This window comes from Hyla sarda, chromosome 1 (genome assembly GCF_029499605.1).
Source record: "Hyla sarda isolate aHylSar1 chromosome 1, aHylSar1.hap1, whole genome shotgun sequence".
In the NCBI taxonomy this organism is placed as follows: Eukaryota; Metazoa; Chordata; class Amphibia; order Anura; family Hylidae; genus Hyla; species Hyla sarda.
Window position 1 is genome coordinate 39,613,904 of NC_079189.1, and position 27,761 is coordinate 39,641,664.

Below are 27,761 nucleotides of genomic sequence, written 5' to 3' on the forward strand. Positions count from 1 at the left end.
AGATAGATATGAGATAGATAGATAGATATGAGATAGATAGATAGATAGATATGAGATAGATATGAGATAGATAGATATATATGAGATAGATAGATAGATAGATATGAGATAGATAGATAGATATGAGATAGATAGATAGATATGAGATAGATAGATAGATAGATAGATATGAGATAGATAGATAGATATGAGATAGATAGATAGATATGATATAGATAGATAGATATGAGATAGATAGATATAAGATAGATAGATATGAGATAGATAAATAGATATGAGATAGATAGATAGATATGAGATAGATAGATAGATATGAGATAGATAGATAGATATGAGATAGATAGATAGATATGAGATAGATAGATAGATAGATATGAGATAGATAGTGTATGACTATTGCATTATTTAGTACATTGTAACTTTTTTTCAACATGGGAGAAATTGTCTTTTTTCAGGCCCCGATCTTCTTCTGTGGATGGATATCTGGGGCAGCTTCCAGGCAAGCAATTTGGTTTCTTGATCTCTTTAATCCTACGCAAAAAAAAACCCAAGTTAATATGAAAGTTTTTCTCCAGCTGCTGTGAATGTGCTGAACACCTGCGCTGGGTGCTGTGATGTGGTGGGGACTGCGCGCGGCGGGTATCATCTGTGCTGCTTGGTGGTCTGGGAGTTCAGGGGGCTGCAGATGTAAGGTTTGAGGAATAGGTACAGAGTTAATGCTTTTGTATAGACTTGTAATGTATCATTTGTTTTTATCTCTTATATTTTAGTTATTATCTCTTATATGTATGTTTTTATCAGTTTTTTTTATCTTTTATATTTATTTTTACAAATCTTCATATTAATCTCTATGAGGTCGAGAATTTTTTTTGGCTTCAGTATCATACAACTTTTTTTGTGTTTTTGCATCTCAGCATTCCAGTTTTTGTTTTTTTTCTTTGATGCGGTTTCTGTCAATGTATAGGTAGAAGTCTAACACAAAGCTCTTTGACTCCCCCCCCCCCCCCCACACACACAGTGTTACCATTGTCACGATGCCGGCTGGCAGGTAGTGGATCCTCTGTGCCAGAGAGGGATTGGCGTGGACCGTGCTAGTGGACCGGTTCTAAGACACTACTGGTTTTCACCAGAGCCCGCCGCAAAGCGGGATGGTCTTGCTGCGGCGGTAGTGACCAGGTCGTATCCACTAGCAACGGCTCACCTCTCTGGCTGCTGAAGAAAGGCGAGGTACAAGGGAGTAGGCAGAAGCAAAGTCGGACGTAGCAGAAGGTCGGGGGCAGGCGGCAAGGTTCGTAGTCAGGGGAGATAGCAGAAGTTCTGGTACACAGGGTTTAAACACACAAAACGCTTTCACTAGGCACAAGGGCAACAAGATCCGGCCGGGAAGTGCAAGGGAGGAGGTTAGATATAGTCAGGGACCAGGTGGGAGCCAATTAAGCTAATTGGGCCAGGCACCAATCATTGGTGCACTGGCCCTTTAAGTCTCAGGGAGCTGGCACGCGCGCGCCCTAGAGAGCGGAGGCGTGCGCGCCAGCACATGACAGCAGGGGACGGGAACGGGTAAGTGACCTGGGATGCGATTCGCGAGCGGGCGCGTCCCGCTGTGCGAATCGCATCCCCAACGGCCATGACAGAGCAGCGCTCCCGGTCAGCGGGACTGACCGGGGAGCTGCAGGGAGAAAGACGCCGTGAGCGCTCCGGGGAGGAGCGGGGACCCAGAGCGCTAGGCGTAACAGTACCCCCCCCCTTAGGTCTCCCCTTCTCTTTATCGGGTAACTGCCTCCCCTGGGATGAGGACACCGGGAAAGGATGGAGGGATTCCTCAACGGCAGGCAGGACCGCAGGAGTAGGAATGGGGAGAGAGGGCAGAGGGCGAGACCTGGCACGGGGCAGTGTGACACCAGGACGAGGGCCATGAGGGGACACAGAAGCTTGCCTGATGGAACTGGGAGGGGGGGAGGGGCATTTCCTGTGGCAGGCAGAGTCCTTAATGACCTTAGGGGGACCGGATACAGGAGGAACCACAGGGTCACGGCAGGGAGTACTGGGAACCGGTTGAAGGCAGTCCTTGGAACAAGAGGGACCCCAACTCTTGATCTCCCCAGTGGACCAATCCAGGGTTGGGGAATGGTGTTGAAGCCAGGGTAGTCCAAGGAGAACTTCAGAAGAGCAATTAGGAAGGACAAAAAATATAATCTCCTCGTGATGAGGTCCGATGCACATTAGGAGGGGCTCCGTGCGGTAACGCACGGTGCAATCCAACCTGGCTCCGTTGACCGCGGAAATGTGGAGTGGCTTGACAAGACGGGTCACCGGAATGCGGAATTTATTCACAAAGGACTCCCGAATAAAATTCCCAGAAGCTCCAGAGTCCAGGCAGGCCACGGCTGAGAGGGGAGAGCTGGCTGAAGTGGAAATCCGAACAGGTACCGTGAGACGTGGAGAAGCCGACTTGGCATCAAGAGACGCCACACCCACGAGAGCTGAGTGCGAGCGTGCGTTTCCCAGACGTGGAGGACGGATTGGGCAATCCACCAAAAAATGTTCAGTACTGGCACAGTACAGACAAAGATTCTCTTCCTTACGGCGATTCCTCTCTTCCAGGGTCAGGCGAGACCGATCCACTTGCATGGCCTCCTCGGCGGGAGGCCTAGGCGCAGATTGCAGTGGAGACTGTGGGAGAGGTGTCCAGAGATCTAAGTCTTTTTCCTGGCGGAGCTCTTGATGCCTCTCAGAAAAACGCATGTCAATGCGAGTGGCTAGATGAATGAGTTCATGCAGGTTAGCAGGAGTCTCTCGTGCGGCCAGAACATCCTTAATGTTGCTGGATAGGCCTTTTTTAAAGGTCGCGCAGAGAGCCTCATTATTCCAGGATAGTTCAGAAGCAAGAGTACGGAATTGTATGGCGTACTCGCCAACAGAGGAATTACCCTGGACCAGGTTCAGCAGGGCAGTCTCAGCAGAAGAGGCTCGGGCAGGTTCCTCAAAGACACTTCGAATTTCCGAGAAGAAGGAGTGTACAGAGGCAGTGACGGGGTCATCGCGGTCCCAGAGCGGTGTGGCCCATGACAGGGCTTTTCCAGACAGAAGGCTGACTACGAAAGCCACCTTAGACCTTTCAGTAGGAAACTGATCCGACATCATCTCTAAGTGCAAGGAACATTGCGAAAGAAAGCCACGGCAAAACTTAGAGTCCCCATTAAATTTGTCCGGCAAGGACAGGCGGAGGCTAGGAGCGGCCACTCGCCGCGGAAGGGGTGCTGGAGCTGGCGGGGGAGATGGTTGTTGCTGCTGTAGCTGCGACTGTACTTGCTGTAGTTGTGACTGGAGTTGCTGTGTCATGGTGGTCAAGTACGACAGCTGGTGATCTTGTTGCGCTATCTGTTGCGACTGCTGGGCGATCTGACGAGCTTGCTGGGCGACCAGCGTAGGGAGGTCAGCGACAACTGGCAGAGGAACTTCAGCGGGATCCATGGCCGGATCTACTGTCACGATGCCGGCTGGCAGGAGGTGGATCCTCTGTGCCAGAGAGGGATAGCGAGGACCGTGCTAGTGGACCGGTTCTAAGACACTACTGGTTTTCACCAGAGCCCGCCGCAAAGCGGGATGGTCTTGCTGCGGCGGTAGTGACCAGGTCGTATCCACTAGCAACGGCTCACCTCTCTGGCTGCTGAAGAAAGGCGAGGTACAAGGGAGTAGGCAGAAGCAAAGTCGGACGTAGCAGAAGGTCGGGGGCAGGCGGCAAGGTTCGTAGTCAGGGGAGATAGCAGAAGTTCTGGTACACAGGGTTTAAACACACAAAACGCTTTCACTAGGCACAAGGGCAACAAGATCCGGCCGGGAAGTGCAAGGGAGGAGGTTAGATATAGTCAGGGACCAGGTGGGAGCCAATTAAGCTAATTGGGCCAGGCACCAATCATTGGTGCACTGGCCCTTTAAGTCTCAGGGAGCTGGCGCGCGCGCGCCCTAGAGAGCGGAGCCGCGCGCGCCAGCACATGACAGCAGGGGACGGGAACGGGTAAGTGACCTGGGATGCGATTCGCGAGCGGGCGCGTCCCGCTGTGCGAATCGCATCCCCAACGGCCATGACAGAGCAGCGCTCCCGGTCAGCGGGACTGACCGGGGAGCTGCAGGGAGAAAGACGCCGTGAGCGCTCCGGGGAGGAGCGGGGACCCGGAGCGCTAGGCGTAACAACCATGTAGGATGGTCTTATCTTTTTTAGCTTTGCTTCTGTATTTAAGTTTTATTAAATATATTTAATTTAACCACCTTTTAGCATTTTTGTATTTTTTTTTAATTTGTAATTTTTTTTTTGTCCTATGTAGAGTTTTTGTCACCCAATGTTCTACAAAGAACATTAATCTTCTATCATCAAAGTTAGATTTCTTGGATACCAATTCGGGAAAATGGAAAATATTTATGGAAAAAAATTATTATTTACTTTAAAATTCTTTGGGTTGTTAAAATGACGCTAAATAGTGTATAATCCGTCTTTCCATGTGGCCAGTCAATTTTCTTTCTTTTTGTCCTCATCTGTTCACTATCACCAGCTCTATGACTTCGATTTTTTTTGCTATTTTTTCCAAATTTTTTTCCAGTTCTTATTCACCACCTGAAATAAAATGTGTGACCATTGCCTTATAATTGTTAATACTTTTTTTTTTATTACTTGTTATTATTTCTATGAGTTTCTAAATATTATTATTGATATATTCTATCATTTCTTACCACTTTTATTATTATTTAACAATAGTTTAAGTTTTCTTATAGTTTTCGTAATTATTGTCATTTTCTTGTATTATTACTCTTATTGGGGGAGATTTATCAAAACCTGTGCAGAGGAAAAGTTGCCCAGTTGCCCATAGCAACCAATCAGATCGCTTCTTTCATTTTGCAGAGGCCTTGTTAAAAATGAAAGAAGCGAGCTGATTGGTTGCTATGGGCAACTGGGCAACTTTTCCTCTGCACAGGTTTTGATAAATCCTCCCCATTGTGATTAAGCCCGCAGGGCTGTGTTTGTGAGAGGGACGTGGGCCTATATAATGCCCACAATCCACTTTCTCGGAGCCTGTCTTGTGTTCGTGGTGTTCTCTGCTACTAGTTCATACGACCGTAGGGGGCCCTCAATTCCAGTCCTCAGGACCCCCTATAGGTCGTGTTTTCAGGATTTCCTAAGTCTTTCACAGGTGACATAGTTATGGTCAGTGAATCAGGGATCACCACAATTATATCACCTGTGAAAGACTAAGGAAATCCTGAAAACATGACCTGTAGGGGGTCCTGAGGACTGGAATTGAGAAACACTGGTTTAAACAAAGGCCACAGCAGCCCATTTATTAAATAACATAAATAATCAATTACAACATTGTAAACCGATGTATGAACGTCATACATAACAATATAACCTGTCCTAACATTAGGATGTCTATTAGCGCAGGAGAAGAACCTGAGGGGCACCGTTACCAGACCAACAGGTGATGGGATCTTCACTTGCTCCTAGCCGTAGCTCACCTGCACAGGAGCACCATTTTGTGAAGCCCACCAACCTGAATTCCACCTTCGGGCTGGGAACCGCTCCCAGCCCACCTCCACACCATCCAACATACCATGCCCATCCACTGGTGCCTCCCCAGATTCCTCTCCTGACCCCGCCGCTGTGACAAAATAAAATAGGGCGGACGGGACACTTCTTCAGCCACGCAGATTGTGGCCCCCACACGTGACCACTAGCCTTTAAAGCTTTCCCTAACTCCTCCCTACTTCCTTTCTAAAAGCCCGCGCTCCCTAGCCCCCTCCCCTCACCTACCTCGCATTAACCCCTACCTGTCCGCATAATACCCCTGTCATGGGGCCCCTCCGGTCCCATTCTGTCCCCTACAGGGCTTTCTTGAGTGCAGGAACGGGGTAACAGCTTGGTTTATTTCAGCCTGCCATGGCGTTTGTCTGCCAACTGTGGCATTACTGTATACTGTACACAGGGAATTCAGCGCTGGCTAGACACTGCACAGGCAAACGTTACATTATCATTTATACTTCTGTTGCGGTATTACCTTCAACTGTGGCACTGGGTCCGCCCTCTTTCAGCTCCGCTCCGTTCTGGGTTGCAGCGGGACTGGAGCTGCAGTTGGTTTGGAGCTTGGTGTGTGCCAGAGGCGGTGGGCGGAGGTTTCAATGCCACCGTTGTGCGCCTGCACGTCAGGGGGTCAGGCCGCAGGTACGCTGTGAGCGCAGGTCAGCCTGCACTTGCTGTGTACCTGTGGTGGCCCAGTATAGGATGTTGTACCCCTGTACCCTCGCTGCCCTGTCAGGCAGCCTCCCTGCAGTGTCCCGTGGGCCCCCTGCACCTGTTCCCTTTGTACAATTGATTTTATGCTATGTATTGTACACTGCTCAAAAAAAAAAAGGGAACACTTAAAGGGGTACTCCGGTGGTCAACGTATTTTTCCATTTTTGACTTACCCTATTTGTTTTGTTTCATTTCTATTCTTGTTGTTTATGCTACTCTATTTCCGTTCTTTGTTGTCTTTTTATCCCCCACTTTGTTTTCCTATCTTTGCTTTTATTTCCTGTTTCTTGCTGTGCTGAAAACTACAAATCCCAGCATGCCACATGCCTTGCTGGTTTGGAGCGGCTCCTTTTTTTTGTTTGTTTGTTTTTTCCGCTCTTTACCCACCCTACTATTTTCCCGGGTCGGCCCCCTTATACACAGCACACTAATATAATCAGCCTTGGTTGGGATACACTGGCATACACACACAGAAGGGACTACAACTCCCAGCATGTGTCATTCAGGAGTCTTCAGTATAACACCAGCATGCTGCCTCTGTAGTCTCCTGGGGGTTGTAGTTCACCACACCTCTGTAGGGCATACACCAGTGTTTCCCAACCAGGGTGCCTCCAGGTGTTGCAAAACTACAACTCCCAGCATGCCCTGACAGTTTTTGGGCATACTAGGAGTTGTAGTTTTGCAACAGCTGGAGGCACACTGGTTGGGAAAAACTGGTGTAACATGATGTGTATGCTGAATAGGCTAGAACAGTGTTTCCCAACCAGTGTACCTCCAGCTGTTGCAAATCTACAACTCCCAGCATGCCCAAAGTCTGTCAGGGCATGCTGGGAGTTGTAGTTTTGCAACAGCTGGAGGCACACTGGTTTCTAAACACTAGCATGCACACACACACACGCACACACAACAGGGACTACAACTCCCAGCATGTGTCATTCAGGAGTCCCCCCCCTCCCCCTTCACATATAGAGATCATTCCCAGTATGAGATTTATTCCCCTGCAGTCCATAAACCCCCAGCCCGTGCACCTTCTCATCCTCCCCTTCAGATAACACTTATCTTCTCTGTGAGGTCCTTCTCCTGTGCAGACCTGCGTCCTTAGAATACAGAGCAGGGCGGAGGGGAGGTGAGGAGCTGTGTACTCAGCTGGATGAGATTAAGGGGTGTGGCTTATTTTTCTCATACAGACAGAGGAATAAAAAAAAAAAAAAGCTGTGAGATCTTGTCCACAACAGACTCAGAACTGTGGACAACAGTAAAAGAAAACCCTCTGAACTTCCTGCCCAACAAACAGGTAAGAAAAACACATACATGCTGGCAAAACATATAACACATGTATATTGCAAAAAAACAAAACTTACAAAGAAGATGCCATATAGTCAAAAAAATTAACCACCGGAGTACCCCTTTAACCCCTTAAGGACAATGGACGTACTCCTACGCCCCCGTTTCCGAGTCCTTAAGGACCGAGGACGTAGGAGTACGTCCTGTCCTTTCCCGGCCCCCTGCCGCTAGCCGGAGGGGAGCCGGTGCCCGATGCCTGCTGAAATCGTTCAGCAGGCATCGCGGCATATCGCCCAGGGGGGTCATTATGCCCCCCCATGTCGGCGATGGCCGCAGATCGCTGGACAATTCAGTCCAGCGATCTGCGGCGATTCCGGGTCAATCGGGTCTCCAGTGACCCGGTGACCCGGAATTACTGGCTGATCGGGGCCGTCAGAGACGGCCCCGAACAGCCAGAGCCTGCAGGGGTGAGGTGGCACTGGTGCCACCTCACGATCGCCCTGATTCGTCGGCCGGATTACCGGCCGACCAATCAGGGCGCCTGCTGCGGGTGTCACTCCCGCACCCGCTCCGCCCCTCTTCCGGAGAACGTGAGCGGGTGCGGGACGTGCACCCCTGGTGCTGGGGACCCCGATCCCCGGCGTTAATGTTGGGATCGGGGCCCCAGGAGCGACGACGGCGGCGGCAGCGGGACTGACCTGTGCGGCGATCAAGCAGCAGCAGGAGGTGAGTGACAGCCTCCTGCTGTTGCTTAGCAACAGCTCCCAGCATGCAAAAAGGGCATGCTGGGAGCTGTAGTTATGCAACAGGAGGAGGCAGACCACCACAACTCCCAGCATGCACTTATGGGCATGCTGGGACTTATGGTTTTGCAACAGCTGGAGGCACATTCTTTCTATGGAAAAATGTACCTTCAGCTGTTGTGTAACTACAACTCCCAGCTTGCACAAACAGCTTAAGTGCATGCTGGGAGTTGTAGTGGTGCATCTGGTGGTTGCATAACTACAACTCCCAGCATGCCCGTTGGCTGTCGGTGACTGCTGAGAGTTGTAGTTTTGCAACAGCTGAAGGCACACTGAGTTAAGTAGCAAACCAGTGTGTCTCCAGCTGTTGCATAACTACAATCCCCAGCATCCCCAGCCAAAGTAGTATGCCTCCCGCTGTTGCATAACTACAACACCCAGCATGCCCTTCCGCTGTCCGTACATGCTGGGGGTTGTAGCTTTTGCAACAGCTGAAGGCACACTGGTTGCAAAAGACTGAGTTTGTTGCCAAACTCGGTGTTTCACAACCTGTGTGTCTCCAGCTGTTGCAAAACTACAACTCCCAGCATGCACTGATAGACCGTACATGCTGGGAGTTGTAGTTTTGCAACAGCTGGATGTTCCCCCCCCCCCCCAATGTGAATGTACAGGGTACACTCACATGGGCGGAGGATTACAGTAAGTATCCGGCTGCAAGTTTGAGCTGCAGCAAATTTTCTGCTGCAGCTCAAGCTGCCAGCGAGAAACTACTGTGAACCCCCCGCCCGTGCGACTGTACCCTAAAAACACTACACTAACACACAATAAAATAAAAAGTAAAAAAACACTACATATACACATACCCCTACACAGCCCCCCTCCCCAATAAAAATGAAAAACGTCTGGTACGCCACCGTTTCCAAAACGGAGCCTCCAGCTGTTGCAAAACTACAACTCCCAACATGCACTGATAGACCGTACATGCTGGGAGTTGTAGTTTTGCAACAGCTGGATGTTCCCCCCCCCCCAATGTGAATGTACAGGGTACACTCACATGGGCGGAGGATTACAGTAAGTATCCGGCTGCAAGTTTGAGCTGAGGCAAATTTTCTGCCGCTGCTCAAACTGCCAGCGAGAAACTACTGTGAACCCCCCGCCCGTGCGACTGTACCCTAAAAACACTACACTACCACAAAAAATAAAATAAAAAGTAAAAAACACTACATATACACATACCCCTACACAGCCCCCCTCCCCTCCCCAATAAAAATGAAAAACGTCTGGTACGCCACTGTTTCCAAAACGGAGCCTCCAGCTGTTGCAAAACAACTACTCCCAGTATTGCCAGATAGCCACTGACTGTCCAGGCATGCTGGGACTTTTACAACAGCTGGAGGCACCCTATTTGGGAATCACTGGCGTAGAATACCCCTATGTCCACCCCTATGCAATCCCTAATTTAGGCCTCAAATGCGCATGGCGCTCTCACTTTGGAGCCCTGTCGTATTTCAAGGCAACAGTTTAGGGTCACATATGGGGTATCGCCGTACTCGGGAGAAATTGTGTTACAAATTATGGGGGGTATTTTCTGCTATTACCCTTTTTAAAAATCTAAAATTTTTGGGAAACCAACATTTTAGGTAAAAATTTTTTTTTTTTTTTTTACATATGCAAAAGTTGTGAATCACCTGTGGGGTATTAAGGTTCACATTACCCCTTGTTACGTTCCCCGAGGGGTCTAGTTTCCAAAATGGTATGCCATGTGTTTTTTTTTTGCTGTCCTGGCACCATAGGGGCTTCCTAAATGCGGCATGCCCCCAGAGCAAAATTTGCTTTCAAAAAGCCAAATGTGACTCCTTCTCTTCTGAGACCTGTAGTGCGCCAGCAGAGCACTTCTCACCCCCATATGGGGTGTTTTCTGAAGCGGGAGAAATTGGGCTTCAAATTTTGGGGGGTATTTTCTGCTATTACCCTTTTTAAAAATGTAAAAATTTTGGGAAACCAAGCATTTTAGGTAAGAATTTTTTTTTTTTTTAACAGATGCAAAAGTCGTGAAACACCTGTAGGGTATTAAGGTTCACATTACCCCTTGTTACGTTCCCCGAGGGGTCTGGTTTCCAAAATGGTATGCCATGTGGTTTTTTTTTGCGGTTCTGGCACCATAGGGGCTTCCTAAATGCGGCATGCCCCCAGAGCAAAATTTGCTTTCAAAAAGCCAAATGTGACTCCTTCTCTTCTGAGACCTGTAGTGCGCCAGCAGAGCACTTTTCACCCCCATATGGGGTGTTTTCTGAATCGGGAGAAATTGGGCTTCAAATTTTGGGGGCTATTTTCTGCTATTATCCTTTTTAAAAATGTAACATTTTTGGGAAACCAAGCATTTTAGGTAAAACATTTTTTTTTATTTTTTACATATGCAAAAGTCGTGAATCACCTGTGGGGTATTAAGGTTCACTTTACCCCTTGTTATGTTCCCCGAGGGGTCTAGTTTCCAAAATGGTATGCCATGTGTTTTTTTTTTGCTGTCCTGGCACCATAGGGGCTTCCTAAAGGTGACATGCCCCCCAAAAACCATTTGTCGCTCCTTCCCTTCTGAGCCCTCTACTGCGCCCGCTGAACAATTAACATAGACATATGAGGTATGTGCTTACTCGAGAGAAATTGGGCTACAAATACAAGTAAAAATTTTCTCCTTTTTACCCCTTGCAAAAATTCAAAAATTGGGTTTACAAGAACATGCGAGTGTAAAAAATGAAGATTGTGAATTTTCTCCTTCACTTTTCTGCTATTCCTGTGAAACACCTAAAGGGTTAATACACTTATTGAATGTCATTTTGAATACTTTGGGGGGTGTAGTTTTTATAATGGGGTAATTTATGGGGTATTTCTAATATGAAGACCCTTCAAATCCACTTCAAACCTGAACTGGTCCATGAAAAATAGGGAGTTTGAAAATTTTGTGAAAAATTTCCAAATTGCTGCTGAACTTTGAAGCCCTCTGGTGTCTTCCAAAAGTAAATACTCATAAATTTTATGATGCAAACATAAAGTAGACATATTGTATATGTGAACCCAAAAATGTTTTATTTTGAATATCCATTTTCTTTACAATCAGAGAGCTTCAAAGTTAGAAAAATGCAAAATTTTCATTTTTTTCATCAAATTTTGGGATTTTTCACCAAGAAAGGATGCAAGTTACCATAAAATTTTACCACTAAGTTAAAGTAGAATATGTCACGAAAAAACAATCTCGGAATCAGAATGATAACTAAAAGCATTCCAGAGTTATTAATGTTTAAAGTGACAGTGGTCAGAATTGCAAAAAACGCTCTGGTCCTTAAGGTGTAAAATGGCCTGGTCCTTAAGGGGTTAAACAACACAATGTAACTCCAAGTCAATGACACTTCTGTGAAATCACACTGTCCACTCAGGAAGCAACACTGATTGACAATCAATTTCACATGCTGTTGTGCAAATGGAACAGACAACAGGTGGAAATTATAGGCAATTAGCAAGACACCCCCAATAAAGGACTGCTTCTGCAGGTGGTGACCACAGACCACTTCTCAGTTCCTATGCTTCCTGGCTGATGTTTTGGTCACTTTTGAATGCTGGCAGTGCTTTCACTCTAGTGGTAGCATGAGACGGAGTCTACAACCCACACAAGTGGCTCAAGTAGAGCAGCTAATCCAGGATAGCACATCAATGTGAGTTGTGGCAAGAAGGTTTGCTGTGTCTGTCAGCATAGTGTCCAGAGCATGGAGGCGCTACAAGGAGACAGGCCAGTAAATCGTGGAGGAGGCCGTAGGAGGGCAACAACCCAGCAGCAGGACCGCTACCTCCGCCTTTGTGCAAGGAGGAGCAGGAGGAGCACTGCCAGAGCCCTGCAAAATGACCTCCAGCAGACCACAAATGTGCATGTGTCCACTCAAACAGTCAGAAACAGACTCCATGAGGGTGGTATGAGGGCCCAACGTCCACAGGTGGGGGTTGTGCTTACAGCCCAACACCGTGCAGGACATTTGGCATTTGCCAGAGAACACCAAGATTGGCAAATTCGCCACTGGCGCCCTGTGCTCTTCACAGATGAAAGCAGGTTCAGACTAAGCACATGTGACAGACATGACAGAGTCTGGAGACGACGTGAAGAACGTTCTGCTGCCTGCAACATCTTCCAGCATGACCGGTGTGGTGGTGGGTCAGTAATGGTGTGGGGTGGCATTTCTTTGGGCGCCGCACAGCCCTCCATGTGCTTGCGAGAGGTAGCCTGACTGCCATTAGGTACCAAGATGAGATCCTCAGACCCCTTGTGAGACCATGTGCTGGTGCCGTTGGCCCTGGGTTCCTCCTAATACAAGACAATGCTAGACCTTATGTGGCTGGAGTCTGTCAGCAATTCCTGCAAGAGGAAGGCTTTGATGCTATGGACTGGCCCGCCCATTCCCCAGACCTGAATCCGATTGAGCACATCTGGGACATCATGTCTCGCTCCATCCACCAACGCCACATTGCACCACAGACTGTCCAGGAGTTGGCGGATGCTTTAGTCCAGGTCTGGGAGGACATCCCTCAGGAGACCATCCTCCACCTCATCAGGAGCATGCCCAGGCATTGTAAGGAGGTCATACGGGCACGTGGAGGCCACACACACTACTGAGCCGCATTTTGCCTTGTTTTAAGGACATTACATAAAGTTGGATCAGCCTGTAGTGTGGTTTTCCCCTGTGATTTTGAGTGTGACTCCATATCCAGACCTCCATGGGTTGATACATTTGATTTCCATTGATAATTTTTGTGTGATTTTGTTGTCTGCACATTCAACTATGTAAAGACGAAAGTATTTCATACGATTAGTCCATTCATTCAGATCTAGGATGAGTTATCTCAGTGTTCCCTTTATTTTTTTGAGCAGTGTATATAAGAGTGTTGTACCTATAACCCCTTAAGGACCACAGGTTTTTCCGTTTTTTGCACTTTCGTTTTTTCCTCCTCACCTTTTAAAAATTCTAACCCTTCCAATTTTGCACCTAAAAATCCATATGAGGGCTTATTTTTTGTGCAACCAATTCTACTTGCAGTGTCATCAGTCATTTTACCCAAAAATCTACGGCGAAATGGGGAAAAAAAAGAAAAGAAAGAAAAAGGCCATTTTGTAATTTTTGGGGGCTTCCGTTTCTACGTAGTGCATATTTCAGTAAAAATGACCCCTTATCATTATTCTTTAGGTCCATACAGTTAAAATGATCCCCTACTTATATAGGTTTTATTTTGTCGTACTTCTGGAAAAAATCATAACTACATGCAGGAAAATGTATACGTTTAAAATAGTCATTTTCTGACCCCTATAAATTTTCTATTTTACCGCGTACGGGGCAGTATGAGGGCTCATTTTTTGCGCCGTGATCTGAAGTTTTTAGCGGTACCATTTCTGTATTGATCTGACTTTCTGATCGCCTTTTATTCATTTTTTCATGATATAAAAAGTGACCAAAAATATGTTATCTTGGACTTTGGAATTTTTTTGCGCGTACGCCATTGACCGTGCGGTTTAATTAATTATACATTTTTATAGTTCAGATTATATCTTTCAACTAGCTACTTTCCTATTGGTCGCTAGGGATGTTGCTAACCTCTGACAACTGTATTTTCATCCTTCTTATTGGTCCACAAGCTAAAAGAAGGGAGGGATGATCCCTTTTTATTTACACAGTACACCTCATTGTTATGTGTACTGTGAAAAAAAATGAATATTAGTCATAACGAATATATTTTGCTATATTCTAAATAAGTGCCGATATTCGCAATAAAAATTTGCTATTAGAATATTTGCGCTCAACACTAGTCACAAGCTCTCAGTTTGTCACAAGAAGTTCTTTATATTGTATTGGTACAATACAGCAGAAGATGAGCTCCATGGTGTCTTCTATGGCAGGATTTCAGAGCAGATTTGAATATCTGGAAAGGAAGAGGTCTGCCCCTCATACCGTGCCTTTGGTGCCTGAAAAAAAAAAATCTGTGGTTTCTAGGCCAGCAGTCCAGGAGCTTTTCCCCACAGCAATTTTAAAGGTCTCTCCACAGGTGTCCAATAGGATTTAGATCTGGACTCATTGCTGCCACTTCAGAACTCTTCAGCACTTTGTTGCTATCCATTTCTGGGTGCTTTTTTTACATATGTTTGGGGTCATTGTCTTGCTGGAAGACCCAAGATCTCAGATGCAAACCCGGCTTTCTGACACTGAGCTGTACAGTGCGACCCAAAATCCATTAGTAATCCTCAGATTTCATGATGCCGTGTACACATTCAAGGCACCCAGTGCCAGAGGCAGCAAAACAACCTCAAAACATCATTGACCCTCCACCATATTCCACTGTAGGTACTGTGTTCTTTTCTTTGTAGGCCTCATTCTGTTTTGGGTAAACAGTAGAATGATGTGCGTTACCAAAAAGCTCTATCTTGGTCTCCTCTGTCCACAAGATGTTTTCCCAGAAGGATTTTGGCTTACTCAAGTTCATTTTGGCAAAATGTAGTCTAGCTTTTTATGTCTCTGTGTGAGCAGTGGGGTTCTCCTGGGTCTCCTGCCATAGCGTTTCATTTCATTTAAATGTCGACGGATAGTTCGCGCTGACACTGATGCTCCCTGAGCCTGCAGGACAGCTTGAATATCTTTGGAATTTGTTTGGGGCTGCTTATCCACCATCCAGACTATCCTGCGTTGACACCTTTCATCAATTTTTCTCTTCTGTCCACGCCCAGAGAGATTTGCTACAGTGCCATGGGTAGCAAACTTCTTCATAATGTTGTGCACTGTGGACAAAGGCAAATCTAGATCCCTGGAGATGGACTTGTAACCTTGAGATTGTTGATATTTTTCCACAATTTTGGTTCTCAAGTCCTCAGACAGTTCTCTTCTCCTCTTTCTGTTGTCCATGCTTAGTGTGGCACACACAGACACACAATGCAAAGAATAAGTGAACCTCTCTCCTTTTTATCTGCTTTCAGGTGTGATTTTTATATTGCCCATACCTGTTACCTGCCCCAGGTGAGTTTAAAGGAGCATCACATGCTTGAAACAATCTTATTTTTCCACAATTTTGAATGGATGCCAATCATTTTGTCCAGCAATTTTTGAGTTTGGTGTGACATTTTCTTCCCTTTTTTGGTTTAGTTACAATACACACAAAGGGAATAAACACGTGTATAGCAAAACATGTGTTACTGCAATATTTTTCTGTGAGAAATACTTCATTTTCTAGAAAAATTTCAGGTGCCAACATTTACGGCCATGACTGTAGCTGGTGCTAGTCCAAGGTGCAGCTGCTTTATGTGAAGTGAATAAATTTGCACCTTTGACTTTATATTGGAGTGCTGCCCCTTCCTTTTGTCCTTTTGTGGAGAATATATATATATATATATATAGCAAACAAAAATGTAGAGCAGCGCCCAAGTAGATAGTAGATGGTGCGGTGCAGGCAGCGATGAAAAAATCCTAGGTCAAGGTAGGTTACACATCCAAGAAAAGGCTGCAGCACTCAAGGTTATGAGTGTAAAAAAAGGTGTTTATTCCATATCAATACAAAAAGTGCACTTTTTGTATTGATATGGAATAAACACCTTTTTTTACACTCATAACCTTGAGTGCTGCAGCCTTTTCTTGGATATATATATATATATATATATATATATATATATATATATACGCTCACACATTTGCATCATGTTGTTACTGACACGTCTTCAGAGCAATATCGCTCACGCAATTGTAGCATGAGTGACTTGCCCATCATACGTGACACGTCTTCAGGTGGAAGCTACTTGCATCATATTGTTACTGACATGCCTTCAGAGCAATATCTCACAAGTTTCGACACGTTCATTGCTTTTGCATAGTAAATTAAAAAAAAAAGAAAACATTTATAAAATAAAATAAAATAAATAAAACATATTTACTCGACACTTGTTCCAGGCAAACATTACATGTTTCACTCATACGTTTCTCAACTTCAGTCACAGCCCTGTTTTAATCTAATTTCTGACAAGGGTAGTTTCTTTACGCAACAATAATTTGTTATTTCTTAGTAATCTTCAGTTCATTTCATTCAGGGCATAGCTCTTGGTGATGCTGCTTTTGAGTTTACTTAAGTCAGAAACAGGTTGTAGGTCAGTATGTCTCATGCTTCAGATATTGATGAGGCTTTGTTGATTTCAGAGACTCCGTCAAGGGCTTCAGACAGAGGCAGTGTCTCCTTATAGTGCATGTGGACAATTCCTAAAATCATGCAGGAGTTGCGCAGAAGGGGAATTCCTTTTGCGTTAACAGCTATGAAGGCTGAGCTATACAATTACTGATGGAACAACCTCATGCTGGCCCCAGTGGGGTTCCCAAGCCCGCGGGTGGAGAGTGTACACAGCTTGGTTATAGTCATCATAGCTCATACACTATGTACAGTGACCCCCCCGACCTACGATGGTCCCAACATATGATAATTTCAACATGCGATGGCCTCTCAGAGGCCATCGCATGTTGAAGGCAGCATCAACATACGATGCTTTTGTATGTTGGGGCCATCGCATAAACGGCTATCCGGCAGCGCTGACTGTTTCAGCTGCCACCGGATAGCCATTTACGGTGCCCCCTGTGCTCCGGTGATGGTCTCAGGGCTCCGGAGCGTCCTCTTCACGATCCCCTCCATCGCTAGCGCTCTCCTTCATCATCATCACGTCGCACGCACGCCTTCCCGTCATCCAATAGGAGTGGCGTGCATGCGTAGTGACGTGATGACGGCGACGGAGAGCGGAGAGCGAGGATCCCGGGGAAACAGAGACGTCCGGAGCGTCGGGGACGCGGCGACAGAGATGGAGGGCAACATCCAGGGCAGCGGTGACGGGTCCGGAGCGGAGGGGACAGGTGAGTACAGCTTCCTATACTTTACAATGCATGGATCCCTCAACATACGATGGTTTCAACAAACGATGGTTAATTTGGAACGGATTACCATCGTATGTTGAGGGACCACTGTATACTTACAATAGCATAGATACCATTGCTTCCCTTACTATAGCTTCATTCCATATACACGTCGCTATAAGCTCAAATACTAAGCATATGTCACTATAGGAGAGACACAATGCATACGCTTCTCTAGTAGTTACCATGTACACTTTACCATCTACGTACACGTTGCTAGATCACATGCAGGCTGGGTAGATGACATTATCATATATTTATTTTATATAGCAGCACAGGGCAGGTGGTACTGATACATTTCATATGTTTAGGTTGCTACGTTTAGGCTGTCGTCATTACTATGGTTATGTTTCCTCATGTATTCAGTGTTGTCATGTTTTCTTAGGCTGTCACGATACTAGTACTATCACGTTTTGTGCACTCTGGTCTGGTGGAATCTGCTAGGGTTAGGGTCGGCCATGTTTTTCAGGTTGCTACGGTAGCATGTCTGCTATTTTTCATGTACACAGGTTGTGTTTCAGATTCACAAGAAGATCATCACTAGTAAGTTTCGCACGTTTTAGGTCTGTTACGCTTTTCAACCTGTAACCATAGTCAGTTCGGTTCGCTGCTCATAATCAGGTAATGTCTTTAACTTTCGCAATAGCAGTTATATGTTCCAAATACAAATGCTTTTCATGCATAGAGTTGCCACTATATGACTGCTGTAAATAGGCACCTTACACAATATTTAGGCAACCTATCATGACTACGGGTATGATACTTACAAAGTCCTGTGATGACTACAGGCGCAATGGTTACGCTATGTCCTGTCACGACTACAGGCACGGTGGTTACACAATGTCCTCTCACGGCTACAGGCAGGATGGTTATGCAAGACCTATCACGACTACAGACATGATGGTTACCCAATGTCCTGTCACGACTAAAGGCACGATGGTTATGCAATGTCCTGTCACAACTACAGGCACGATGTTATGCTAGACCTGTCATTACTACAGGCATGATGGTTACGCAATGTCCTCTCACGACTACAGGCACGATAAATATGGTAGACCTGTCATGACTACAGGTACGATGATTACGCGATGTCCTGTCACAACTACGGGCAAGATGGTTGTCACGATTCGGCTGGCTGGAGGTGGATCCTCTGTGCCAGAGAGGGATTGGCGTGGACCGTGTTGGTGGACCGGTTCTAAGTTGCTACTGGTATTCACCAGAGCCCGCCGCAAAGCGGGATGGTCTTGCAGCGGCGGTAGCAACCAGGTCGTATCCACCAGCAACGGCTCTGACTGCTGAAGATAGGCGCGGTACAAGGGAGTAGACAAGAGCAAGGTCGGACGTAGCAGAAGGTCAGGGCAGGCAGCAAGGATCGTAGTCAGGGGCAACGGCAGGAGGTCTGGAACACAGGCTAGGAACACACAAGGAAACGCTTTCACTGGCACAATGGCAACAAGATCCGGCGAGGGAGTGCAGGGGAAGTGAGGTATAAATAGGGAGTGCACAGGTGAACACACTAATTAAGCCTGTTGCGCCAATCAGTGGCGCAGTGGCCCTTTAAATTGCAGAGACCCGGCGCGCGCGCGCCCTAAGGAGCGGGGCCGCGTGCGCCTGGACAAGACCGACAGGGAGCGAGTCAGGTACGGGAGCCGGGATGTGCATCGCGAGCGGGCGCCTCCCGCATCGCGAATCGCATCCCGGCTGAGAGAGATATTGCAGTGCACCCAGTCAGCAGGTCTGACCGGGGCGCTGCAAATGCGAGGATGTTGCGAGCGCTCCGGGGAGGAGCGGGGACCCGGAGCGCTCGGCGTAACAATGGTTATGCTATGTACTGCCACGACTACAGGCATGATGGTTGCATAAAGACTTGTCGCATTTGTGGGCACAATGGTTTTACAGGTCTACAACGTCCATTGGTCATGTTAGCATAGTTAAGTATACAGGTATACAGGCTAGATGGCTTCACAGGGTTTGAGTAACTATCGAGTAGTGTAAGAATTCTTTCCTCCAGGATACACTCAACCAATTCATCCCAGTATATCTGTTTCATTCTGTCCCTCTTATCAATTAGGGTATGTCATGATGGCACCAGGTGTTCATGGAAGCCTTTATGTTACCTACCTACTAAATTGTATTTTGCTACCTAGATTTCACATTATTGAGGTGAAGCAGTCATCTACTTCTAGAGAAGGTATTTGGATCATCTATGTTCAACACTATGTCATAAGGAATGTAAGGACCAGGTATCGGTAAGTAAGTAGCTTGTGGTTTATGTAGGTTTCGTGCGTGTGCTCTTTGTACCCAGATTAAACTATGGTCACCCCTTTCTATGTCCCCAGTCAGGTTATTGCAGTTACACATTGTACTATGTCTGTCTAATCACGATAGACTCCTGATAATACGGTTACACAAACACCGTCACATCTACAGGCACGATGATTATGCAAAGTCCTGTCACATCTACAGGTCATTAGATTCCTTCTGTAGTCATGTTGCTCCTAGGAACAAGCTGCAATCCTCTGAGTTTAGTATTACGGTATGTGTTCAGAATACACGGATGATGTAATACTTTCGGCTCCCGCTGCATTTTGGTTCACATGGGAGCATGTCTGTATCACTTAAGAACTTGTCACAGGTAGATAAGGGTTTGTGGTGCAGGTTCTAATCTTCCTTTAACAATGCTTTTCCAACTACCAGTAATTTCGTAAAACACTTACGTATCTTAGCTAAAGCATGGGGTTATAATCCTACTTCTCTTTCGGGGCATTCTTTCCGATTTGGTTCCGCCTCAGCAGCATCACAGCACAAGGTTCCAGCGCATATCATCAAATAAATGGGTAGATGGAATTTGTCTTGTTATGCGAGATATGTTCCAAATCTTAGGCTTGGTGTTTAATTTTGGCAATGTAATTGTGGTATATCAAATGTTTATTATACCTACTTGTCTTGCTTTTTGCCCTCGACAGGTGTGCCCTCGTTACGGTTATGGCACACTTCAGCTGCTTATTATGTGTATGGTATTTATGTATTATTGTAAGGTGGTTACAGGTAAGTTGTCACGTTTTAAGTCCTGAGCACAAGTGATTAAGCCCGCAGGGCTGTGCTTGTGGGAGGGGCATGGGCCTTTATAATGCCAACAATCCCCTTCCTCTGAGCGTGTCTTACGTTCGTGCGCCCACCCAACCCCATTTCTTTTCCATTTCTACTATAGGGTATGCCCTCTACATATATATATATATATATATATATATATATATATATATGTATATTTGTTTATGCATATGTATATTTGTTTATGAAGTATTTGCTATATTTAGATCATTTGTGTTATTTTGTAATTGTTATGTTATTTTTATTTGAGCTACAGGGTGTGCTGAGATGAGAGTAGTCCTGTCCCTAATGCCTGAAATCCCTTTGTTATATAAGAAAACTCAAGTATAAGTGTCACATGGGTAGGTATAGGGGTGTGCTGTTACAGACAGACAGACTATTTTCGTAAACATCACACTGCCGCTCAGCCTATCGCCGGCCGAGTCGGGACTTCTGAGGCACGGGGGGGATGGGGGATGTGGGATGTGAAGGAAGGTATGTATCTCTTAAATAATTAAATAAATAAAGAAGAACACTGATTTCTATCTTATGATATGTATGGCTTATGTTTTTATATTTTGCACTACAACTTCATTACAGTGGATACATTTCTGCTTCTTCAAGAGGTTATGTATAAAACAAAATCTGCAACGCGCGCCTGCAATGTATCACCAGTTGGATCCAACCATTCAGTGCCACCTAGTGACAGAATGCCAGAACTGCAACATCATTTCTTTGTATTTACTGCAGAAGGCGTCACATCACATCTACTGGGAAGATGAGGAGAAACTTTTTTTCAGATTGAAAGATTCTAGACTGGTCCTTTTTAACCCCTTGGCTGTATATGGTGGCCACATGAAAAAACATGAAAAGAAAACAGCAAATCTGATCATTTTAAGGGGTTTTGCTTTCCCACTGTACATTTTACGCTACCAATTTTATCTCTACAGGAAAAGCCCCATAGCATCAGTTCTTAGCGCTACAAACGCTTTACTGATCATAGGGCTCTATATTTGTCTATACTGCTGTCTACACAGGAGATGGATTAATGTGCACATTATGTGCACTGTTTTACATATCTACATACGGTATTTATTTTCTTTACAAATGGTTCCTATATGAACCTACTGAGTCAAGCTCTTATGCACTCCCATATTAATAGATCGTACAGCACTGTTCAGCAATATACAGGACTTTTTTTTACTATTTTATAATTTCATTTTAGTATATATATATATATATATATATATATATATATCATAGGGTTGTCCCCTTATCATATGTCCTGGTAATGGAGCTCCTTTTATAGGCAATCTGTCTGGCTTGAGGTAACTGTTGTGTCCTAAGGGCCGGCGTTAGGGGGGGGACAACCTGGGCAATTGCCCAGGGTGCCCCCATCCACAATGGGGCCCCTGGGAATCCAGGACATGGGACTTTAGACCGGGACTGCAGGACACCACTATCTGCTGCATGCGCGGCTTTCTGCACATACAGCTGACATTTGTTCCGGGGTAAATGCTACAGCTGTATGCTGCAGCCTATAGGATGTTGGGAGCTAGGCAGGAGGTCAGGGTCTCAGCATAGGCGCATGCGATGACATCACTCATCAGCAGGCGTCTCAGCTAGAACAGAGCAAGTGGAAGTCTATGCTGTGAGGCAGAAGATGTAAGTAGTGTATTTTTTGCCTACCTTATGGGGCTTATCTATTTACTGAGAAGGTATAACTATTAAATAAGGAGCCCTACCTGCCTACTTTATAAGACCTACCAGCGACCCAATATACCTATTTATTGTGGGGACATGCCCACTATCTACCTACTCAGGGTCGCCCTACCTGCCTGCCTAACTACTGTGAAGACATACCTACCAGGGCCCTATCTACCTACTGGGGAGCCCTACCTTCCTACACACTGTGGTTACATACCTACCTGGGACCATATCTACCTACTGGGGAGCCCTACCTTCTTACCTTATATGGGGACATACCTACCAACGACCCTATCTACCTAACTACTGTGGGAACACACCTATCAGGGGCCCTATCTACCTACTGGAGAGCACTACTTGCCTGCCTACTGTAGGGACATAGCTACCAGATGCTCTATCTATCTACTGGGGAGCCCTACCTGCCTACCTACTGTGGGGACATACCTAACTCTTCGGGAGCCCTACCTACGGTAGGGAAATACCTACCAGCAACCCTATCTACCTACTGGGGGAGCCCTACCTGCCTACCTGATAGGGGGACATACCTACCAGGGGCCCTATCTAACTACTGGGGGAGCCCTACCTGCCTACTTACTGTGGGGACATACCCACCAGGGGCCCTAGCTACCTACTGAGGAGCCCTAGCTGCTTACCTACTGGGGGACATATCTATCTACCAGGCCGGCAGGAAAAGATAATGGATCATCTAAGATGGAGTACAGATGATCCTCCAGGGCAGGCTAATCACGGTCTCCACAAAATGGCAGTGCGGCAGCAGAGGGAGGAGACAGGACTGGGAGGAGCACTCTGAGAGAGTCAGACTTATATTGAGGCTGCTGTGGTGGTGCGGGATTGCTGCCGTAGTGGTGCAGCAGCCTCTGGACCGCCCTCGCCTGCACCTTTTGGGTTGGGTCTTAATCCCAATGCAGGCCTCTAGTGCGGTGTATGGCAGCATTGTATTTAGGGGCACAGAGTGCGGCAGGGTTTTATTTAGGGGTACAGTGTATGGCAGTATTATATTCAGGGGCATAATGTGTGGCAGGGTTTTATTCCAGGGTGCAGGGGTTTTATTCTAGGATGAAGCCTGCAGTTCTTTAGTTGTTGTGGGTTCTTTTATGACTTCAAAAGCAGTATTTATATTGAATATTGCTGACAAATTGGATGAGTCTTCAGTGCAATAGGTCTTCCACTCCTGTGAAGGTTGACCACTGTTCAACATTTTCTCCAGTTGTGGATAATGGCTCTCATCATGGTTTGCTAAAGTCCCAAAACTTAAAGGGGTATTCCAGGAAAAAACTTTTTTATATATATCAACTGGCTCCAGAAAGTTAAACAGATTTGTAAATTACTTCTATTAAAAAATCTTAATCCTTTCAGTACTTATGAGCTTCTGAAGTTAAGGTTGTTCTTTTCTGTCTAAATCCTCTCTGATGACACCTGTCTTGGGAAACGCCCAGTTTAGAAGAGGTTTGCTATGGGGATTTGCTTCTGAACTGGGCGTTTCATCAGACAGGTGTCATCAGAGAGGATTTAGACAGAAAAGAACAACCTTAACTTCAGAAGCTCATAAGTACTGAAAGGATTAAGTTTTTATAATAGAAGTAATTTACAAATCTGTTTAACTTTCTGGAGCCAGTTGAAATATATATATATATATATATATATATATATATATATATATATATATATAAAGTTTTTCCCTGGAATACCCCTTTAAGAAATGGCTTTGTAACCCTTTCCAGAAAGATGGATGTTACCTCCTTTGTTTCTCATCTGTTCCCTAATTTCTTTGAACCGCGGTATGATGTCTTGCTGTTTTGAGATCTTTTGGCCTACTTCCCTTTGCCAGTTGGATTCTATTTAAAGGGGTACTCCGATGGAAAACATTTTTTTTTTTAAATCAACTGGTGCCAGAAAGTTAAACAGATTTGTAAATTACTTCTATTAAAAAATCTTTACCCTTCCAGTACATTTTAGCAGCTGTATTCTACAGGGGAAATTCTTTTCTTTTTGAATTGTCCACAGTGCTCTCTGCTGACACCCGATGCCCTTATCAGGAACTGTCCAGAGCAGGAGAAAATCCCCATAGCAAACCAGCATAGCTCTGGACAGTTCCTGACATGGACAGAGGTGTCAGCAGAGAGCACTGTGGACAGGACAAAAAAGAAATTAAAAAAAAAAAGAATTTCCTCTGTAGCATACAGCTGCTAAAAAGTACTGGAAGGATAATGATTTTTTAAGAGAAGTAACTTACAAATCTGTTTAACTTTCTGGCACCAGTTAATAAAAAAAAAAAAAAAGTTTTCCACTGGAATACCCCTTTAAGCGATGAAATAGCAGTCATCTTAAATGATGTGTTATACTAAGCATTATCTGAGATTAATTTCAATATATATCAGCTTTTTTTTTTATTATGAATTAGGTTCTGTAAAGGTTTTGGAAAGTTTCCTTTGATTTGGAGAAACTGACTAGAGATGAGCAAACTTACAGTAAATTCGATTTGTCACGAACTTCTCGGCTCGGCAGTTGATTACTTATCCTGCATAAATTAGTTCAGCTTTCCGGTGCTCCGGTGGGCTGGAAAAGGTGGATACAGTCCTAGGAGACTCTTTCCTAGGAATGTATCCCCCTTTTCCAGCCCACCGGAGCACCTGAAGGCTGAACTAATTCATGCAGGAAAAGCCATCAACTGCCGAGCCGAGAAGTTCGTGACGAATCGAATTTACTGTAAGTTCGCTCATTTCTAAAACTGACTTTCTGGTCTCAAGATAGTTCTTCTTTCGTTCCTTTGTTCCACAATCACATGTATTGGGAAATCTCACTGTGTAAACTTAATGTATATTGCCAACAAATTCATGATTTAACAAGGGGGGCAATTACTTTTTCACAGCACTGTAAATAATGTGTTGAGTCTTAGGCTAGGTTCACACTACGGAATTTCCACCTGTAATTCCGCTTTGAAATTGCAGGCAGAAATTCTGCTTACTAAAATGTATAGTGTAGTGAATGGGTTTCTGTTCACAAATTCACACTCCGGAATTTGTGAGGCGAAATTTGTGAACGGAAAATCCGCTTGGAAATTTCCGCCTGAAGAATGTCGTTGCTCATTCTTCAGGCGGAAATCCTTGCGGAACACATTGCAGTCTATTGGAGACTGCAGTGGCCGCACGGTCCTAGCGCCGACTGATTCCGTCGGCGTTGGCTGCACTCAAAATCTACGGGCAGAAATGTTCTGCCCGGAGATTCCGCAGTGTGAACCTAGCCTAATAGATAACTGAAATGCAGCAGATTAAACATGAACTTGAGAAGAGATTCTTATTTCTTATCACCATATACGTCTGCTCAGAGTCTCTAAGGGCACCATCACATATATATGTGTGGTGTCCCAGTACCGCATTCTATACGGTACTTGTTTATTTATGGATCCCCATAGCCAAGACTTAGGGATCCCTCTTAGCCAGTCTACCCCTTGTTGCCTCTATTCTAGTGTATGAATGTCTAATTTATGCATAGGTTAATGTAAATAGGATAGTATATGTAAATAAATGGTTAATTACTTGTTTCCATGGCGTCGCAGGGCCTTCGGGTCATGTGGTGCGTTCCAAGCCTCACTATGGATGCGTTCCAGGCCTCACTCTTGGTTTTATTATGTGTATAGGACCTGTATAGGAAGTCAGATGATCACCCAGAAGCCTGTGTGACGGTGAGTGACAGCTGACCTTGGACCTATCAAATTAGGCTCCGCCCCCTGTCCATATAAGGGACGCGGCAGCCATTTTAGTTCTCTTTGTTCCTGGGTTGCCAAGCGAGCAACATCTCTCTATAGAACCTGCGCTGCTAAAAACCATGAGTTAGGTCCAAGCCTCGCAACAACGGCCAATCCTTAGCAAACATAGAGTGTATCAATCCCCAGACGCTCTGCGGGACCACCGGACCTGGTCTACCCCTAAATCTGGATGGATCCATGCACCAATTACCTTGATTCTATTAACCTTCAAACCAGAGACCCGATCAGCCCGGAATTGGAGAAAATCGCATGTCAATTCGCCGACATGGGGGGGGGGGGGGGGTCCTGCTGAATGATTTCAGCAGGCATCCGGCTCCGGTTCCCAACCGGCTAGCGGTGGGGACCGGATTTCCCACGGGCGTGTGGATACGCCCTCGGTCCTTAAGGACTCGGAATGCAGGGCGTATCCATACGTCCTGTGTCCTGAAGAGGTTAAATGGCATATATTGAGAGACTATTTGAATGGGATATATGGAGGCTTTGATATGGATAGCTACTTTATTGAAGCTGCCATCTAACTATAGGGTTGCTATACTCTAGCCACCAGACACTTCAACACTCACCATCTTACACTCATCCTGATCACAACCCTACTTCTGGCATCATGAACCTGACAACTTTGCCAGCCAATTAACTAACTAGCATTAAACCTTTCCCGATCTATGATGTACCGATAAGTAATGGGTTGGGTGAGGGGAATATGACGCTGGCCCGCGGGTTGGGTCCGCATCATAACCGGCCCATAACAGGTGACATCTGCTGGAAATGACGGACATCGGAGCTGGCTCCGAAGTCCATCATTTAAATCATTATATGCTGTGATCAATAGCGATCATGTCATTTAAACCTTAAATGCTGGGAATCCCTGGGTCTAGGGGACCCATCAGCAGGTCCATGATGTAATCGCATGCTGTAATGGGTTGATGGGGAAGAACAGGGACTTACCCATCCTTCCTGGTGCTCGGTGGATTGGCGATTGCTTAACCCATCTAGGACATAGGGTGTACCAGTACGTCCTGGCTCCCTGGGACTTAAGGACTCAGGGCGTACCTGTACGCCCGTGGGAATTCCGGTCCCCGATGCTCGCCGGGCAGGGACCGGACCAGGATGCCTGCTGAAATCATTCAGCAGGCATCCCGTGACAATGCCTGGGGGGGTCCTCAATTCAGACTGGCGATCTGCGGCGAATCCGGGTGTTACCGGTCTCCAGTGACCTGGAAAATAAGGGGTTTGGGGTTATCCAAAACACCCCGGATCCCCCTGAAGAGATAGGAGTGAGTTGGCAGGGGTGCCACCCCTCCTATCCCTGCTATTGGTCGGTCAAAAGCGACCGACTAATAACCGATCGGGGGTGGGCGGGTTAAAGTTCAGTTCACCCATGGTAGTCCGGGCAGAGCGAGGGAACTGTGCTGGGACCGGTGCCAGGCGGCGATCCCCTTCCTGGTGCGGTGATCCTGCTGACTACGGAAGCCAGTGAGTTATTGCCTTGCAACATCTGAAGGGCTACAGTTTGGAGACCACCATACAGTGGTCTCTAAACTGTAGCCCTCCAGATGTTGCAAAACTAAAACTCCCAACATGCCTAGACAGCTGTTTGGGCATGCTGGGATCTGTAGTTTTGCAATATTTGGAGGGCTACCATTTGGAGATCACTGTGCAGTGGTCTCTAAACTCTGGCCCTCTAGATCTTGCAAAACTACAACTCCCAGCATGCCCACACAGCAGTTTGCTCTCTGGGCATCCTGGGATTTGTAGTTTTGCAACAGCTAGAGGGCCACAGTTAGGAGATTACTGTGTGGTGGTTTCTAAACCGTGCCCCACTAAATCTTTCAAAACTACAACTCACAGCATGCACGAAGAACAAACGGCTGTCTCGGCATGCTGGGAGTTGTAGTTAT

General features: G+C 46.0%; 1 protein-coding gene across 1 annotated transcript in view; it reads left to right on the forward strand.

Annotated features, from left to right (window-relative positions):
- The first annotated feature begins 518 nt into the window (after window positions 1-518).
- The window catches only part of CD8A (CD8 subunit alpha), a 72,776-nt gene continuing 45,533 nt past the window's right edge, over window positions 519-27,761 (forward strand). Inside the window, exon 1 of the mRNA XM_056554228.1 lies at window positions 519-687. Coding sequence (XP_056410203.1) covers window positions 615-687 — 73 coding nt within the window. The 5' untranslated portion in view covers window positions 519-614. The remainder of the gene's footprint in view (window positions 688-27,761) is intronic.